General features: G+C 45.9%; 1 protein-coding gene across 2 annotated transcripts in view; it reads right to left on the bottom strand.

Moving 5' to 3' along the window:
• LOC106565788 (rho GTPase-activating protein 39) overlaps positions 1-20566 on the bottom strand; it is a 56382-nt gene that overhangs the window by 8219 nt on the left and 27597 nt on the right. For both annotated transcript variants that reach the window (XM_014133315.2, XM_045691798.1), the window contains exons 2-3: positions 18095-19033; positions 860-2123 (exon numbers count right to left, since the gene is read on the bottom strand). In XM_014133315.2, the coding sequence (XP_013988790.2) occupies positions 860-2123; positions 18095-19033 (2203 nt within the window). The remainder of the gene's footprint in view (positions 1-859; positions 2124-18094; positions 19034-20566) is intronic.

Here is a 20566-nt window from a genome sequence, read left to right as displayed (position 1 = left end):
GGGGCCCATTCCCAATATTTGTTTAAATGTCATTGCTTCAGTACTAACCCCTCATGGCACCAGCCCCTGAGCCCCACCCCTACCCAGCTCTCTAACCCTGTGCCATCTGGGACACAGTGGCCCTCCTTCCTGACCAGGGGGAACCATGTAATGGACCAGTGCGGCCTCTGAGCCTGAACTCCTACCATCGTCCAGTCTAATTGTTCTGTTTACAGGTCTTGTTTTATACAAGATAATTTTTATTCAAACATCATTACCTTTTTGGCTCTATAGTTTCATTGGAATACTGTAACTCACATGATATGGAGAGGGGTGCGTTGTTGAGGGCTTTTGGGATTATATTTGGCAGTGCTCATAGCACTAAAGATCTGCTATGGCTCTAAACTGTTGCTTATGTAAATTGTTCATGAGAGGGAAAATGCTCCCCTAACTCAAATCATGTGCACCTGTACTAGCCTAATAAGTCAACCCCCTGACAGTGTGTGTATATTACACTGCCAAGTCAAAATTAAATGAATCACATTCGCCTAGTTATATGATAGGCCTAATGAGCTAATCTGTCCTTACAATGGTGTGCACAACTTTAACTTGGAATTGAGACGCTCTCACTAGTCTAGCAATGAAAGTAGTCCTGGAAAGGCACCAGCAATTTTACTACCTCCAGACAAAACAAAACAAAATCCAAACAAACAAAACAAACCGTTCTACATAAACAGACCGCACAACAATAAGCACCACTCAGGGTTTTAACCAAGTAGACAAACCAGAACTATTCAATTTATCAGATCTAATCTCTCACAGACCGTCAGAGACAGGTGACAGAGACGAGACAAAGACAAACACCGGAGCGTATGTGTACCTGTGAGGGGGGTCCGGGGGTGTCTGGTGAGGAGAGGCTGGCTTGGCTGGTGATGCTCTTCTCCAGGCTGTCCACCTTCTCATAGGTCCTCTTCTGCCTCCCTGGCATCTCCAGCGGCACCAGGGCCAGGATGCTATGATTACCTACCCTGCTCAGCAAACGGCTGGTGGAGGGGACGTCTTCTCGCACACCCAGGCCTCCAGCCTTCATCTCCCTCATGGTGTTGGAGCGGCTCACCACCTCCCTCATCTCCACCATCAGCCTCTGGTTGAGGGCACACAGGTCCCCGCTGCTGCCCACTGAGCCTGGTCTCCCACCGGCCCCCACCCTCCGCCGGCTCTTCCTCCTCAGGCTGGGTGAGGGCCCAGTGGAGTAGCCAGAGTCCTGGTAGGTGGTGGTGGTGCGGAGTCCTGGAGGCGTGGGGAATTCCTGGCTGCTCTGCCTGTTGTGGCGAGCCTCCATTGCCCTCAACACACTGGCGTCCAGGGCCCGCCATGTCTGCTTCTTCTCCAGGATACCTGGCATCACTGGGGTCCCTGACTCCCTCTGGGGCTGGGCCAAGAGGGGGTCCGGCCGTGGGGTGGGGGTGCGGTTGAGGCCAGGGGAGGTGGACAGAAGGGCCTGTTTGGGGTCCACATTGACCATGTGCCTGATGCCCTCCAGGCCAGCAGGAATGTAGTCAGAGGGGTTCCTCTTGTGCCTAGAGATTGAGTGAGAGGAGCCAGGGTGCTGGAGGAGCCTGAGCTTCTGCAGGCTGTGTGTGGGGGTGAGGCGGGACAGACCACCAGGCCCATTATGGAGGTTAGCCCCCTCCACCTCCATGTCCGCAGGAGGCTCATCATAGATGGGACAATGTGATCCCGCGTCATCGTAGAGGGGAAGTGTGGAGGCATACTGGGGTGACACTGACCTGGGGGTGCTGGGCTGGGACTTGAGATTGCTTGGGGTTTGGGGAGGGTCAGAGGACACCAGATAGAAGCTTCCGTTGCCCGTCTTCCTTAGGTAGTGGGCATCGGCAGCCATCTTGCCAGAGGGAGCGGTCTTGTAGCCCTGGGCAGAGCAGGCGTGGGCCCACGAGGGCTTGCTGCTGACGGGGAGGAGGGTGAAGGTCTGGTGGCCTCTGGGCTTGGTGTGTGTGTTATGGTGACGGAGTTGCAGGGCCGGGCTAGATGGGCCTCCAGGCTGGATCCGACTGACACTGTTCACGTTAACCAATATGGCTGCCTTAGACACTGGGGAAGGCTGCAATCTCTGAGAGAGCTCCCTGGAATAGAGAGAGAATGAGATCTGGGTTTAGATTTAAAAGAGATATCGTATACACATACACTACCGTTCAAAAGTTTGGGGACACTTAAAAATGTCCTTGTTTTTGAAAGAAAAGGAAATGTTCTGTCCATTAAAACAACATCAAAATGATCAGAAATACAGTGTAGACATTGTTATTGTTGTTAAATGACTATTGTAGCTGGAAAAAGCAGAATTTTTATGGAATATCTACATAGGCGTACAGAGGCCCATTATCAGCCACCATCACTCCTGTGTTCCAATGGCACATTGTGTTAGCTAATTCAAGTTTATCATTTTAAAAGGCTAATTGATCATTACATAACCCTTTTGCAATTATGTTAGCACAGCTGAAAACTGTTGTTCTGATTAAAGAAGCAATAAAACTGGTCTTCTTTAGACTAGTTAAGTATCTGGAGCAACAGCATTTGTGGGTTCAATCACAAGCTCAAAATGGCCAGAAATAAAAAACGTATTTCTGAAACTCGTCAGTCTATTCTTGTTCTGAGAAATGAAGGCTATTCCATGCGAGAAATTGCCAAGAAACTGAAGATCTCGTTCCATGCTGTGTACTACTCCCTTCACAGAACAGTGCAAAATGGTGGGAGTGGGAGGCCCCGGTGCACAACTGAGCAAGAGGACAAGTACATTTCTATTTTTTTTATTATTATTTCACCTTTATTTAACCAGGTAGGCTAGTTGAGAACAAGTTCTCATTTGCAACTGCGACCTGGCCAAGATAAAGCATAGCCATTCGACACATACAACAACACAGAGTTACACATGGAATAAACAAAACATAGTCAATAATACAGTAGAAAAAAAATATACAAAAAGTGAGGTAAAACAAAAAATAAGGGAGTTAAGGTAATAAATAGGCCATGGTGGCGAAATAATTACAATATAGCAATTAAACACTGGAATGGTAGATGTGCAGAAGATGAATGTGCAAGTAGAAATACTGGGGTGCAAAGGAGCAAGATAAATAAAATAAATACAGTAAAGGGATGAGGTAGATAGATGGGCTATGTACAGGTGCAGTGATCTGTGAGCTGCTCTGACAGCTGGTGCTTAAAGCTAGTGAGGGAGATATGAGTCTCCAGCTTCAGTGATTTTTGCAGTTTGTTCCAGTCATTGGCAGCAGAGAACTGGAAGGAAAGGCGACCAAAGGAGGAATTGGCTTTGGGGGTGACCAGTGAGATATACCTGCTGGAGCGCGTGCTACGAGTGGGTGCTGCTATGGTGACCAGTAAGCTGAGATAAGGTGGGGCTTTACCTAGCAGAGACCTGTAGATAACCTGTAGCCAGTGGGTTTGGCGACGAGTATGAAGTGAGGGCCAACCAACGAGAGTGTACAGGTCGCAGTGGTGGGTAGTGTATGGGGCTTTGGTGACAAAACGGATGGCACTGTGATAGACTGCATCCAATTTGTTGAGTAGAGTGTTGGAGGCTATTCTATAGATGACGTCGCTGAAGTCGAGGATCGGTAGGTCAGTTTTATGAGGGTATGTTTGGCAGCATGAGTGAAGGATGCTTTTGTAACAGTGTAGGTTCCGTGTTGTGATATAGGAAGCCGATTCTAGATTTAATTTTGGATTGGAGATGCTTAATGTGAGTCTGGAAGGAGAGTTTACAGTCTAACCAGACACCTAGGTATTTGTAGTTGTCCACGTATTCTAAGTCAGAGCCGTCCAGAGTAGTGATGCTGGACGTGCGGGCAGTGATCGATTGAATAGCATGCATTTAGTTTTACTTACATTTAAGAGCAGTTGGAGGCCACGGAAGGAGAGTTGTATGGCATTGTAGCTCGTCTGGAGGTTAGTTAACACAGTGTCCAAAGAGGGGCCAGAAGTATACAGAATGGTGTCGTCTGCGTAGAGGTGGATCAGAGAATCACCAGCAGCAAGAGCAACATCATTGATGTAAACAGAGAAGAGAGTCGGTGTGAGAATTGAACCCTGTGGCACCCCCATAGAGACTGCCAGAGGTCCGGACAACAGGCCCTCCGATTTGACACACTGAACTCTATCAGAGAAGTAGTTGGTAAACCAGGCGAGGCAATCATTTGAGAAACCAAGGCTGTCGAGTCTGCCAATTAGAATGTGGTGATTGACAGAGTCGAAAGCCTTGGCCAGGTCGATGAATATGGCTGCACAGTATCGTCTCTTATCGATGGCGGTTATGATGTCGTTTAGGACCTTGCACGTGGCTGAGGTGCACCCATGACCAGCTCTGAAACCAGATTGCATAGCGGAGAAGGTACGGTGGGATTCGAAATGGTCGGTAATCTGCCTGTTAACTTGGCTTTCGAAGACCTTAGAAAGACAGGGAGGATAGATATAGGTCTGTAGCAGTTAGGGTCTAGAGTGTCACCCTCTTTGAAGAGGGGGATGACCGCGGCAGCTTTCCAATCTTTGGGAATCTCAGACGATATGAAAGAGAGGTTGAACAGGCTAGTAATAGGAGTTGCAACAATTTCGGCAGATAGTTTTAGAAAGAGAGGGTCCAGATTGTCTAGCCCGGCTGATTTGTAGGGGTCCAGATTTTGCAGCTCTTTCAGAACATCAGCTATCTGGATTTGGCTGAAGGAGAAATGGTGGCAGCTTTGGCGGGTTGCTGTGGAGGGTGCCGGGCAGTTGACCGGGGTAGAGAAATGCTTGTTGAAATTCTCAATTATAGTGGATTTATCGGTGGTAACAGTGTTTCCTAGCCTCAGAGTAGTGGGCAGCTGGGAGGAGGTGCTCCTATTCTCCATGGACTTTACAGTGTCCCAGAACTTTTTTGAGTTTGTACTACAGGATGCAAATTTATGTTTGAAAAGGCTAGCCTTAGCTTTCCTAACTGCCTGTGTATATTTGTTCCTATCTTCCCTGAAAAGTTGCATATCACGGGGGATATTTGATGCTAATACAGAACGCCACAGGATGTTTTTGTGCTGGTCAAGGGCAGACAGGTCTGGAGTGAACCATAATAAGAGGATAAGAGCGTCTGCTAAATGACTTAAATGTAAACCAAGGACTATATCTATTCCTAGTTCTACATTTTTTTGAATGGGGCATGCTTATTTAAGATGGTAAGGAAGGCACTTTTAAAGAATAACCAGGCATCCTCTACTGACGGGATGAGGTCAATGTCATTCCAGGATACCCCGGCCAGGTCGATTAGAAAGGCCTGCACGCAGAAGTGTTTTAGGGAGCGTTTGACAGTGATGAGGGGTGGTCGTTTGATCGCAGACCCATTACGGATGCAGGCATTGAGGTAGTGATCGCTGAGATCTTGATTGAAAACAGCAGAGGTGTATTTGGAGGGCGAGTTAGTTAGGATGATATCTATGAGGGTGCCCATGTTTATGGATTTGGGGTTGTACCTGGTAGGTTCATTGATAATTTGTGTGAGATTGAGGGCATCAAGTTTATATTGTAGGATGGCCGGGGTGTTAAGCATGTCCCAGTTTAGGTCACCTAGTAGCACGAGCTCAGAAGATAGATGGGGGGCAATCAATTCACATATGGTGTCGAGGGCACAGCTGGGGGCAAAGGGTGGTCCATAGCAAGCGGCATCAGTGAGAGACTTGTTTCTGGAAAGGTGAATTTTTAGTAGAAGCTCGAATTGTTTGGGTACAGACTTGGATAGTAATACAGAACTCTGCAGGCTATCTTTGCAGTAGATTGCAACACCGCCCCCTTTGGCAGTTCTATCTTGGCGGGAAATGTTATAGTTTGGGATGGAGATTTCAGGGTTTTTGGTGGTTGTCCTAAGCCAGGATTCAGACACGGCTAAGACATCCAGGTTGGCAGACTGTGCTAAAGCAGTGAGTAAAACAAACTCAGGGAGGAGGCTTCTAATGTTAACATGCATGAAACCAAGGCTTTTACCGTTACAGAAGTCAACAAATGAGAGCACCTGGGGAGTGGGTGTGGAGCTAGGCACTGCAGGACCTGGATTAACCTCTACATCACCAGAGGAACAGAGGAGAAGTAGGATAAGGGTACGGCTAAAGGCTATACGAACTGACTGTCTAGCACGTTCGGAACAGAGAGTAAAAGGAGCAGGTTTCTGGGCACGATAGCATAGATTCAAGGCTAGTGTACAGACAAAGGTAAGGTAGGAAGTGAGTACATTGGAGGTAAACCTAGGCATTGAGTAACGATGAGAGAGATAGTCTCTAGAGACGTTTAAACCAGGTGATGTCATCGCATATGTAGGAGGTGGAACAACTTGGTTGGTTAAGGCATATTGAGCAGGGCTAGTGGCTCTACAGTGAAATTAGACAGTAATCACTAACCAGGACAGTAATGGACGAGGCATATTGATATTAGAGACAGGCATGTGTAGCCAAGTGAACATATGGGTCCAGTGAGTGGTTGGGCTGGCTGGGGACACAGCAATTCAGACAGTTAGCAGGCCGGGGCCAACAAGCTAGCAGTTAGCAGACCGGGGCCAGCAAGCTAGCAGTTAGCAGACCGGGGCAAGCAAGCTAGCAGTTAGCAGACCGGGGCAAGCAAGCCAGCAGTTAGCAGACCGGGGCAAGCAAGCCAGCAGTTAGCAGACCGGGGCAAGCAAGCCAGCAGTTAGCAGACCGGGGCAAGCAAGCCAGCAGTTAGCAGACCGGGGCAAGCAAGCCAGCAGTTAGCAGACCGGGGCAAGCAAGCTAGCAGTTAGCAGACCGGGGCAAGCAAGCTAGCAGTTAGCAGACCGGGGCTAGCAAGTTAGCAGAAGGGCCTTTGGGGGACGTCGCAATGGAGGTAAGTCTGTTTTTGCCTCTTCGTGCAGTGACGTCGATAGACCAGGCGTGGATTAGTAGGGTTCCAAGTAGCTCTAGGTAGCTAGCCGGCCGCGGTTAACAGAATGGGCCTGTGGACGTCGCGCCTGAGGGGCCTGTTGGAATCCTCGGGCAGATGATGTCGGTATTCCAGTCGTAGAGGATCGGCGGGGTTCCGTGCCCCGTACCGGCAGTAGAAGGGGTCCGGATATTGTAGTCCAGGAGTGGGCTTCGGTGGTAGCCCAGGAGCCCTAGCCAGGCTAGCTTCAGGCTAATAGGTGCTTGCTCCGGGATGGAATCGCTAGCCCGGAGTTAGCTAGTTGCGGTTAGCTAGTTGCGAAGATCCAGATGAAAATGTTCACAGTTTGTGGTAGGAATCCGGGGATATGGGGAGAAAAAAATAGGTCCGTTATGCTCTGGTTTGAGTCACGTTGTACGGACTGGCGAAAGCTTTCCGAGCTGAAGGTTAGCTGATGACTGCTAGCAGTGGTTTGCTGACTGATAGCTGGTAGGTAGTTAGCTTTCTAGCTTCAGTTGAGGGATTCCAGATCCGAAGTAAATAGAAATACTTTAGAAAAAAACAGATCCACGCCACATTGGGTGAGGCTGGATGCAGGAGAGTATTTAAAAGTTGAGGTTTAGGAAAATATTTTTAAAAGATATGCGAAGAAAAAGATATAAAAAGATATATACAAGGGACACGACAGGAAAAAGACAAAGACGTCTGACTGCTACGCCATCTTGGATTGAGAATGTTAGAATGTCTAGTTTGAGAAACAGACGCCTCACAAGTCCTCAACTGGCAGCTTCATTAAATAGTACCCGCAAAACACCAGTCTCAATGTCAGCAGTGAAGAGGCGACTCCAGGATGCTGTCCAGTGTCTGTGTTCTTTTGCCCATCTTTTATTTTTATTGGGCAGTCTGAGATAGGGCTTTTTCTTTGCAACTCTGCCTAGGCCAGCATCCCAGAGTAGGTGTTCTAAAACTTTTGACCGGTAGTGCATGTGGAAGCCAGGCGATACTAAATGTGTTTATGTTAATTAACGGTCAATTACTGCGAGACCAGCAGTTATTGCTTGACATTCAACAAATACAACATTTTGTGTGACCGCCACAGCCCTACACACTTCTATCCATCTGACCAACTGTGACTGAAACAACTCCTACCATACAACATAAGAGTTATCTGCTTACTTTAAGAATCAAAAGGTCAAGCATGCATTACAATTTTAGCAGTACAGATAAAGAATTAGAAAACCAGAGACTTACCTTCTGCCCTCCCCCTCTACTGTATATAACCAATAACCAATAACACACTAAACAATATTAAACCTGAATGCCTCGGTCCTTCTGCAGCCAGATATCTAACAGACTGACCCACTGCGTCACACACTTCCTCCTAAGGCTCAGGACAGGAGTCACTGGGGAGCTGAGCAGAGGAGTACGAAGAGGACAGAGGAGGAGAAAGAGGCGGAGTGGTCTCTGTCCCCCCACCTACCCCCTAGCTACCGTCTGTAGTTTGTAACAATACAGAAACAATTCCCCTGGGGCTAGAGCTTCCCAAACCAGCGCAAAACTTATTTATATACTTCTTACCTCCCAGCCACTGCATTGCATTCTCTCTGTCTTTCTCTCTGTCTGAGTCACGCCATTTCAGTGATTTGAATGTAAACAGTCTCTTCAAACGGTTGATCAGATGTAGCTTCCACAGCCCATAAACAGCTAGGCCTGAGCCTCCTCCCAGCATAGCATTGCACATACAGCCCTGTCCCAGAGGAGCAGAGACTAGTAATACGCTGCAGAGAGGAAATGTTTTATTTAATCTTTATTTAACTAGGCAAGTCAGTTAAGAACAAATTCTTATTTACAATGACGGCCTAGGAACAGTGGGTTAACTGCCTTGTTCAGGGGCAGAATGACAGATTTGTATCTTGTCAGCTCAGGGATTTGATCTTACAACCTTTCGGTTACTGGCCCGATACTCTAACCACTAGGCTACCTGCCTCCCCATGGAAGCCACTTCTAACAGCCCAGACACTGGCCGTTTTGTTCTCACTGCAGAGTGTGACAGCCAGAGGTGGGAGACAGCTGTAAACGTGCTGCTGTCTGAGCTCTTTGAAATGGGAGACCTTCTGTCATGGTCTGGGTTGGTGATGTTAGTGATGCTACCTCTACTTATGATCTTGAATTTTGGTCTGATGTTGATACAAACCTTTGTAATGCAAAATGACTTAATTAGCCAATACAAAAAAAAAAAAAACATGTAAAATGACTTATTTATATAAAACCACCAGTTTAATAGAGTTTACTACGGCACAGATTGGGCTACATTACAGTAACCATTACAGGGGCAAGAAGGAATTTATGCAAAAGGCCAAAGACCACATATAACATAGCACAATGATCACATGCTAAGCACATTATACATACACCCCCACACACTCACATATCATCAGGTTACTACTCAAGACAAGTGGTCAATTAACTTAATGGTTCTGTCTTATTTATGACTTGTCTCATTCTCCAGTTGTGAGTGGTCTGGTTTATGACTGATGTCCCTGTAGAGAGGGGGGGGTATATTTCCTGTCTTGGCCTGTAGAGCATCAATATATGAAAACACATTGTCTAGGTCCCCACACAATGAGCTGAGATCAAGGCAGCACTCTACATTCCCATAAAAATTTTTTACATTTATTTAGCTAGGCAAGTCAGTTAAGAACAAATTCTTATTTACAATGACGGCCTATCCCGGCCAAACCCCGGACGATGCTGGGCCAATTGTGCGCCGCACTATGGGACTCCCAATCATGGCCGGTTGTGATACAGCCTGGAAACGAACCCGGGTCTGTAGTGATGCCTCTAGCACTGAGATACAGTCCCTTAGACCTCTGCGCCAATCTGGAGCCCAAAACTACCCGAGTTCTAATTCTATCCACACGCTAAATGATGTCAGTCCTCTTTAACATGACCAGTAACAACAACATGAACACAATCCTCTGCTTGGAAGTTGTTTTGAGGTTAAACCAGAGTCAGAATATAATGATAGGATAGGAGACATGGTGAGTCTAGCTCCCAGTGGTGAGAGCAGAGCTGGGGATTTCATCTGGTTTTGTGTCTGTTGTTCACTTGTCATTGTCACACCACACCCAGGGTGGTACAAACCAGGCCAGGCTAGTTTTTTCAGCCCTCCAGCATTGGCACATAATGTTGATTGTTAGCACAGCCAGTGTGCAGTAGAAGATTATCACGATCATATCTGGCTTGATGCCAATGCCCACAGTAGTGCTATATACAAGCTTTCCTCACTGTAGCAGTCCTAATCCAACTATACTGTACTTACCACCCAACCAGCCTGATCTCACTTCTAAAAGAGAGACAGAGCGCTAGAAAGCACAGTGGTGAGAAAATAGGAGTGAATTGGGAGGACAGAGAAAGAGAGATTCCGCTTGCTTTGGTAATCTAAACATATGTTTCCCAAGCCATTTGAATTGAACTGAGAGATGGAGAACGAGAGGGAGATTAGTTGTGGGAGAGTGCCATCGGGAATGAGCGGAAACATTGGCAAGATAGTCCTCTATCCATCTTTTTTGAATTTTCTATACTCCCTAACCAAGCTGGACAATTAAGTAACTATATAAATGTCCATTATAATTCCTACACAGTTTCCATTCAGTTTTAGTTATTTTAAAGTAGTGAGTTTGTTCGGTTATTTTTTATTTTTTTTTAAATTCTCACTCAAACCACCCCTGTATGTTTGACATCCTTGCATTAGGCAATGCATGGTTCTGCTATCGTCATGGCAACGCCCCTCTATGGAGCAGAGGCCCATCAAAAGACTACCTACAGATTTTCTCAAGCAGACAGACACTCATAAGTAAGATAAATATGTCCGTCCTGAGCTTACTGGTTCATTGACACTTTGTCAACATGTGTGCTTTACCAGAATCATAAATAGCCTGTGTTGTAGCCCTGTGTTCCATCACACCGACCACAGTGGCTGTTGGGTTCTCTTCATATAATGTTAACTAAAGGGATTATATTCCACAATCACACGGAATATGAATCTTACCAGTGTCATGACGTTGCCCTGTTGGTGTGGTTTATGACACCCATAAATACCATTTCCCTTTTTCTCTCTCTACAGAATAGACTCTTGGAAAGCCCTTTGTTAACATAAAGAGAGTATGTTAATATCAAAAGGTTGGGAACAGAACAATATTTCGGTAATCCAACCAGTTGAAAGTATCCGTTGGTACTTAAAGAATATTCTGTCAGATCAGTTGTCGTCTGAGACATTATTACTGATGATTGGACGACATTAACTGTATCTTGGAAAGTCTACACATTCTAGTCTATACATCAGATTCACATGGAATTGTTGTGCAATTTAAATGTTTAAATATGAAACTATTTGTGAAAATATTAAATGTAATTTTATTTTCATAAGTAAAATATGCTCGATCAGTGGCCACGCCCACGTGAATAGGCATTGGTTGGAAATGATGAACCAACACCTTTTCTACATTTCTATAAGAGCCCCTGTGACCCAATTCACGGCGAACTAAGCCAACCTCAGCGTGCAAATGGTTGAACAACTACAACCTAACGAAATTAACATTGTGTTCCTGATGACGTGAGGACTGATGGCCATAATTTTAAAAGAGCAAATTTCAACGTGAGGGTGACGATCGCCATGCTGGAAAGATTAATTTCGCCTATACCAGCCAGAATAGTATGGCAAATTGGTGTGAACTTTGAACTCTTATTCACTAAAGAAGTGATACATCCTAGACGTCGAGTTATCAGCAGCAGCTCTAAATGTGCGTGGCCTAGGAAAGGACAAACAATCTCTTCAGAACGACAGGGTACTACAACGCAACCCAGCCTTCCATCTTCGACCAACCTATTGAAGCACAGCTCAGAGTAAATATATTTCTTGCATTTTCCTTTTCCGAATGGGCGGTTATTTAGAATGCATAAGATTGTGTATTTACGATAGCATAGCTTCATAAGGTCTGATAAAGACCCAATCCTTTTGTTCCTCAGTCTTCCTGCGCTTTCATTCAAATCCAACCCTCTTTCTTTGTGTAACCAGCCGTCATATTGGTTTCGTCCTCTAGGGACGTTTTCTTTTATGACATAATTAGTAATCAATGTATGATCCATCATGTGTATATGTAATTCTGTTTGATTATTTAGGTATTTAGTAAATAAATAATTAAACAAAATGTTTGTATTGCTGATTCAACTGGTTAGCCAGGGTTTGTGAAGATAACCAAGAATTTTACGACGTTCAGATGAGACTGAATAAGGTGACGATTAATAATTGACTGCTATTGATATAAAAGCTTACCAGGTCTTTAAGAGTTTATTCGGTCTTTAAGAGTTTATTCGGAAGACAACGGCTCTATAAACATTATTCTGTGGTGCCCCGACTTTCTAGTTAATTACATTTACATGATTAGTTTAATCAGGTAATATTAATTACAGAGAATTGATTTTGTAAAATAGCATGTCATTTAATTGAATCCATAGTAAAGACACGACACCAGCATTCAGAAAAAAGAACAGCCCATTTTACAAAATGCATCTTGTTTTACACAGGGATCATCTTTAGATCACCAAGTCACCCTTGTCCATAGATATACACATTACTTAAGGTGCTGGCTAATATACGAGACCTTGAAGAAAACAGAAAGATGTAATTATGTTAGAATCCTTTGCCCGACTGGGTAATTAGATTGGGTTACGGAGCAGCAAATCCACTTAACGGTCAGCAAATTTTAATTTGTCGACAGCTCTGATGTCTTACGCCCCTGACCGCTGCTCCTACCTCCACTCCTTCACTGTGATTGTGGTAGGAAAAGCTATAGCTAAATATACATATTAAGCTTAATAGCTTGTTCTATAGCAAGAAATGTTCTTTCTTTCCTTCCAGGAATAACCTTGGTTGGAAAACTCATCAGCTCAGTCACTGTGGCGGATAGGGATATGGATTGGGAAGTACCCCTAACATACAGGGAATAGCGGGGGATCTGAAAACAGGTTGTTATTATTATGATCCTCTGTCAGACAGGAGAGGAAATTAGGTCGTCTAGGCCAGGCTCTGAGAACAAACACCTCAGAGCTTTGGACAATGAGAGCACCACGATCTGCATAGAGGAAGGAAACAAGTCAATTTCACAGCCAATCCACAGATACTACTAGCCTCCACCCATGACCACATGGTTCAATACATAACTTTATGCCATAGGAAACCAACAAGAGGAATATGCCTTGGCAAAACTGATAGAACAACCTGTAACAGAGACAACACAATCAAGACTTTGAAAAGCAGGAGTGGCAGAGGGGTGAGATGAGAAACAGGGGACCTGCAGAGACACCTCTGAGGTTAGAGACCCAGCTGTCGTGAGACAGCTGAACGCACCTCCCTGCTCTGAGACATGTCTACCAGCTGCACATAGCTCCCACTTCCACCCTACGCAATCTCCCCACCCAGCTAGGAGCCCTGGGGCTGGGCTGGGGACAGTCACTGGGACCCCCACCAGTCTCCAGGCTGTGGGACATGTTGACAGGGAGAGACCATCCCAGCATTGGGTCAGAGAGACACATATGGAACCAGATACACCATCAGAACACACTCCTCGGATTACAGTGATAAAACCACATCCTCTCAATTAACATTGATCTGGAGGTGTGTCATGGGAGCCACAGAAACACCATGCTCACATTGCTCACTGATTCTCATGGTTGAGGTGAATGGATACTTTAAGTCAACTGATATAGCATGCTTGTCATGCCAGAGACTGGTGCACATGTGGTGCCACTGGCCTTCATCAGAGCAATGGAAGGCATCTCAGCATAGCACAGTACATGAAGACATCTAAGTCCAGTAACATGGGAATGCTTAAAGCAGGTCTCAAATAAAACAATACAGGATGGACGTGCTGCTCTAGTTTAAAAAAAAACATAAAACAGTCGGTCTGTAATCTAGTTTTCTGAGGACACCATAAAACTTAAACTTCACAAAGAAGAGAGTGAAAACTGGAAGAGAAAGAAATAAGGACATTGTCACAACGAGCGCCAGCCACCCAGACACATTTAACCAGATCGTTATACTTAAAGTTCAAAGTGTTACTTCTTAACTGGAAAAAACGACACCATAAGAGTCTGACTTTAGTCGACATCTGGCGAGAGCCTAAGAAATGATCTTACCAAGCCAGGAGCACAGAGATAAAAGAGTACACGTGCTATTTCCAAAGTCTTTAAAGCGCTGCTGTTAGTCCAGACTCAGAGAGCACACACAGATGAAAGTGGCAGAGCTTGTGTCAGACCTGTAAGCATCCAGTCAATGTGTGGCTCAACTATTTAAAATAGACTCCTCCTAATTTCCTAAATCAATCTACTGGTGATGTCTCTACTATGAGTCAGAGAAATGTGATGATAACCAGGTTGTATGTACTTTTGCTTTCATTTGACAAGCTGAGCAGGGAATTTTTTTAATCTTCCACTTCTCAAAACCCCCAAACATAACTTCTTCTTGCCCTCATATCACCACAATACAGTCTCATAGGGACGTGTCACAGGGCTTTTGTGTTGTGTCAAAATATGGCAAAGAATCAAGTTTAAAGTTTTATTAGTCTTATGTACAGGATACACATGGTATACCCCATTCAACGAAATACTTACTTGCAAGTTCCTTCTCGACAATGCAACAGCAATAATACATAAAAAAATATAAGAATAGGAAAATAAAGTAAATGGCTCAGTAGAATAGAATAAACATTTTAAATTGAGCATAATACAGGAAGGCACAATTTATAGTACAATACTCACACTTGTATCAGAGAAATGGGGGATTGAGGGTATAATTGCGTAGTATTAGGGCTTCCTATCGCTACGTAATGCATATCACTTGAAATCTGGACCGAATGAGCTACATCTTGGCACAGAAAGAATGTGTCTATACTGTACTTCATGGGAATCTCATTGTGCAACGCCGATAGCACGCCGACCCGGAACAACAAGTTAAAGGTGGGCTTGATCTTCGCCAGGCTGCCTTGAATTTAATCCTGTCAGTCTTTTGAGTGTGGCTATATCACTAGGCTAATGAAAAGGCACATACTATTCATTTGGTCCCTTGGTTCACTATACCTTCACTTCTTCCTCAGAGAGGAACACTTGTGCTTAACTGAGGGCATGTCTTCCTTTAGTGACCCATTCTAACCATGAGGCCAGCCCACAGGACAACAAAGTGCTGTGACCCGTATGTGCCTTCAACAAGCGGGACACTTCCATGACAATGTATCAGTACCCTGGAAGTCTAAATACAGAAAAATGAACATGGCAAGCTATCTCAACTTCTACCCCACATGTAAACCCCCCCAAATGCAGACACAGGTCATCGGTTGTGAAATCCAAAATACAGTACAGATGTTGTAAGCAAGGTGCTCCTGAACCCTTTTCTGACCCTTCATCATTTAAACAGATCAGATTCCCTTGCTCTAGCACTTCTGCATGTGATGGACATGTTTACCCCGGGAGTTTCAGGTATTTTCCCGATGAGCCGTACAGGGTCAGAATAACCAGAAATACCCAGGTCATGTGACAAGAATTAGCCAATGAGTAACAGATTTAGCAGTCTGCTTGTTGTCACATGAGAAAGAGAAAGTGTGTGAGAGAGAGACACTTTGCACATCATTACAACATTGTATATAGACATAATGACATTTGAAACGTCTTTATTCTTTTGGAACTTTTGCAAGTGTAATGTTTACTGTAAATGTTTTGTTTATCTATTTCACTTACTTTGGCAATGTAACCAAATGTTTCTCATGCCAATAAAGCCCGATAAATAGAAAGAGAGAGAGAGAAAATCACTGAACAGTGCATAGGATAAGACAGATGGTACATTGTTGGAAATTCAACAGGCAGAGATGTACACTGACTGTACAAAACATAAAAAAACATCTGCTCTTCACTGAGCAGGTGAATCCAGGTGAAAGCAATGATCCCTTAATGATGTCACTTGTTAAATCCACTTCAATCAGTGTAGATGAAGGGGAGGAGAGATGTTACAGAAGGATTTTAAGCCTTGAGACAATTGAGACATGGATTGTGTATGTGTGCCATTCAGAGAGTGAATGGGCAAGACAAAAGAGCCTTTGAACGTGGTATGGCAGTAGGTGCCAGGCGCACCAGTTTTTGTCAAGAACTGCAATGTTGCAGGGTTTTTCACACTTAACAGTTTCCTGTGTGTATCAAGAATGATCCACCACCCAAAGGACATCCAGCCAATTAGACACAACTGTGGGAAGCATTGGCGTCAACATGGGCCAGCATCCCTGTGGAATGTTTGACACCTTGTAGGCCATGCCCCGATGCATTGAGGCTGTTCTGAGGGCAAAAATGGGTGGGACAAGTTAATATTAGGAAGGTGTTATTCATGTTTTGTAGACTCAGTGTATGCTGTATAACAACTCCTGAGATGTATTTTTTAGAACTAAACAAAGGAAACCTTGATTGTAACAACTGTGATTTGTAACTGTTTCCTCTGAACACTTCTTTCTCAAACGTCATCATCAACTGTTAAATATTATTTTCTGAAAAGATTCTTTGAAATACCACAAATATCAGCAAAGAAAGAAAGGGGAACTTGGTCAAACTGAAGTAGACATTATACACAAAATAGAGGAACCTAATTGAATGGCATGCTATTTTTTTCACTCCTGTAAAAATGGATCCCATACTTCCCCCCCAAGTCGTTGAACAAACTAAGGCTAATTGGTGTGCTTCTTTCAAAAAGACCCCTACATGCCACATGTGCCTACCAAACTCAGAGCCTTCAACACTACTGAACAGCTGAGCCTAGTCATGACCAATCAGCCAGACAGATGGGAAGAAGAGAAGAGCACAGGTCTGAATTGTTCCGGTCCTCTCCAACCCCAAACATGAAACTCTAACTCAGTTTGTTTTCATCCATTTAGTGTTGTCACATTCTAGCTTCTCTCCTCATTTCATGGTGATATGTAATTAAAAGTCCAGAGAGAGACCAGTGAAAACCACCATATGGCTAACTGGGATGCAGAGCCCAGAAGAGTTTCACACAGCTGCCCATTGTTTTGTGGAGACATGGAGACTTCTGGGAAAAGTTTAGTAATTAGGTATGACCGCAGAGTGGTGGAGATCCCTGTGGAGTAAACCCTTCTGAAAGACGGAATGTCAAGCAGTCAAGCAGGCTGTACCTCCACCAGGGCCCTCTGACAGAGAGGGGTGAACAATTAGTTTCCCTTCTACCTTACATAATCAGGGTCAGAGGTCAGAGGGGAGGACACTCCTGCTGGCCCCGGTGAGGATAGACCCAGGACCCAGGCAGAGAGCAGAGGGGCAACTGACAAGACACAAACACCTCTAGGAACAGCAGGGTCTCCTGTTTAGAACTAACTGGAATGTAGAGGTTCTGCATGTTATTACCCAAGAACAGACAACACTCTTTCACATCTCTTCTCTAAAATGATATTAAAGAGGACCTCAGTCATGTGTGATTTGGCTTCCCCCACCAGAGACCCCCATTTGTCTTTGATGGGGGGGGCCTTGGGTTGTTTTAGGAAAATGAAATTAGTGTATATGGGGCCGGAGAGGAAGTGAGCAGCACAGGGGCACTGAGACAGCACTAGCAAGGGGAAATAAGGAAATAAATAACTGGCATGTCTGGAATCTGCCTCTGAAGGGGAGATGCTGGTTTGGACAGTGTGTGTTGCCACAGCGCTGAGCACATGATGGGGTCTTTGAATGGCTCTTACTGTTAAGGTCTTTCTACCAATGTGAGGGGAGAGGGAATGTCATGTACTTTATGACTGCACTCATCTTCGCATTTGGTAGCAATTTACTTTAAACGGCCGCATTGTGATTCACAGAGAAAATTATGTAAATATGGGGCATGTGGAATGTCAAGATGAGTGAGAATGAAAATAAAGGAGTCTGAGATAGTCTTACTGGTCAAAAGTCTAAATAATACAACAATGTCTCATGCCCAAAGTCAACATGCCACATGGTGGGATAACAATCCATTTTTTGTTATTACCATGTCCTCTTTACTGAAATATAATCCTCAAATGTTTAAGTACAACTACATCCTCCCTATTAACAGTCATTTGATTCAACAGTAAAACAGAGAGATCAGACATACTTTAGTGACTCCTTGGTTCCGTCCGAGCTGCTGCCTCCCTGAGCTGGTCCTATGTCCGTGGTCACGCTCTCGCTGTGGATCTCAGGGGTTTTGGGGACGGAGTTCTCCTGCTCTGGGAGAGAAGTGCGGCGCCCCAGGCTCCCTGCCCAATGGTGCTCGGAGAGAGGGATGCGGCGTCCCTGGCTGCCTGTACTGACCAGGCTCCCTGCCCCATGGTGCTCTGGAAGAGGGGTGCGGCGTCCCTGGCTGCCTGTACTGACCAGGCTCCCTGCCCCATGGTGCTCTGGAAGAGGGGTGCGGCGTCCCTGGCTGCCTGTACTGACCAGGCTCCCTGCCCAATGGTGCTCTGGAGGGGTGCGGCGTCCCTGGCTGCCTGTACTGACCAGGCTCCCTGCCCAATGGTGCTCTGGAAGAGGGGTGCGGCGTCCCTGGCTGCCTGTACTGACCAGGCTCCCTGCCCCATGGTGCTCTGGAAGAGGGGTGCGGCGTCCCTGGCTGCCTGTACTGACCAGGCTCCCTGCCCCATGGTGCTCTGGAAGAGGGGTGCGGCGTCCCTGGCTGCCTGTACTGACCAGGCTCCCTGCCCCATGGTGCTCTGGAAGAGGGGTGCGGCATCCCTGGCTCCCTGTACTCCCCGCCCCATAGTGCCTCTCTCTGCTCTCCCCGGCCCGCTTGGCCTCAGAACAGTGCTTCATAGCCTGTAGCTGAGATAGGGGCACTATGTCACCCCCCTGGGGTCGGTGCCAGATAGTCCGCCGTCCCACGGAATTGTAGTAGTAGAAGCGGCCGCTCTGGGGGTCAAACAGCTCCCACCACTGGTTACTATCGGCCTGACGAATCTGGGTGCCCAAAGGAGGGTCCCAGCCGCATTCGCTGGTGGCCAAGTTCAGGTACATGTGCTCTCGAGAGCGTGGCTCCAGGATCTCCACCCAATCAGGACTGAAAACAGACACAAGAAATAATGTTGTTAGAACTGAGAACAACAAGGAAGAGGCAAACAGATTTGAAGCCATTAATAACAAAGAATTGGTTCGGTCTGGAAATCCTACTGAAATGACCATCCCTGTTACATGCTGCTCATCCAACAATCTGTAAACAACTTACACAGTCAAACACGGACTACAACGCAAACACCTTCAGATGACCCATATGGAGAGTATGAATGTTAGCGACCACAACACGTGTCCATCTGTGTGTGACAGTGCTATAGAACGCTGGTTCAGCAGTGATGTCAACCATCTGGTGGGCAGAGGAGCAGCAGGAGTAGCACTGTGTGTCTGTAATATGCGACAGGTGGACACACTCAGTACGGCACTAGGACCACAGCCAGCAGGCCTGGAGAGCACCATCCACTCCAGCAGCATCACACAGGGAATGGCGTAAGGAACAGTAGCAGCTAACTTAGCAGAACACAGAGGTTCGAGTGGGGATTGGGAGACACTGGCTCACACACAGACAGGGTACAGGGAAATGTGTCATTAAGGGGGTAACCTGTCAGATTGAATCAAAATGTGTCCCTGACTTAACTGCAAAGTGATACAGCTCTACAAGCTCATTCTGATATTTGATGATGAGTGTGATGATGTTATGATCTAGTTATCTGATGCAGAGCAGCGTTAAGTGTGCCAATGAATCCACGAGGGACCACAGCCAGCTGGAGCCTGTGTCCTTCTACTGGGCTGAGAACCAGGCTGGGGGCTGGTGAGGAGGGTAGGCAGAAGGTGCGGTTGGTGAGGAGGGAGGCAGAAGGTAGACACAGGGTCTCTTTCCCTTTCCCTCCAGTTTGGGACACATGTCCAGGGTACCTGTGGTAGCGAGGGGGCGCAGGGTGTCCAGCACGGCCCACAGTGCCTAACGCATGCCCACATTTGTTCCTTGTGATCCTGCCAAGTAAGTCCCCTGCACCCCCAGCCTCGAAATAGCCTCACAAGAGCAGAGTGCCAGCCAAGTTGACAAGACTGTGGGCATTGGGCATAAAGCTCAGTGGAAACAATCTATGTATTGCTCTGTTCTTCAGCCACATTCAGGTGAAAATACAGGGGGACAGAGGCCCTTTACACCATCCCTGCCTGTGTGCTGTCACTGTGTGTCTCTCTACTGTCTGCTGGGAAACCACCTGGCTCCCACTCTGAACAAGCACACATTATTCACTGTCACAGAATATGGCTATAATAGGACCAACCTCTTCAAGAAAGAGAGACAAATACATCTGTATCTAATCTGTAAATCAGTCCTGTTTTCTTCTGAGTATCTGCAGTGAAAGTATTTAAGTGTCCACAAACATCACTATTTGAGTGCGAGAGTAAGTGTGTGAGTCAGAGAGAGCGCGAGGGAGAAAGAGAGACAGAAAGAAAGAGTGAGAGAGAGAGAGAGCGAGAGTGTTTGGGTCATGACGGATTGGCATGATGTGGGGGAGTAACGTTTACAAGTCTAGCTGATCCCAAAAGAGTCCTGCAGTGAGGCGCCATGGGT

The sequence above is a fragment of the Salmo salar genome, chromosome ssa12 (genome assembly GCF_905237065.1).
Source record: "Salmo salar chromosome ssa12, Ssal_v3.1, whole genome shotgun sequence".
Taxonomy (NCBI): Eukaryota; Metazoa; Chordata; class Actinopteri; order Salmoniformes; family Salmonidae; genus Salmo; species Salmo salar.
Note: the sequence above shows the minus strand (reverse complement) of the source record. Positions and strands in the feature narration are given on the sequence as shown.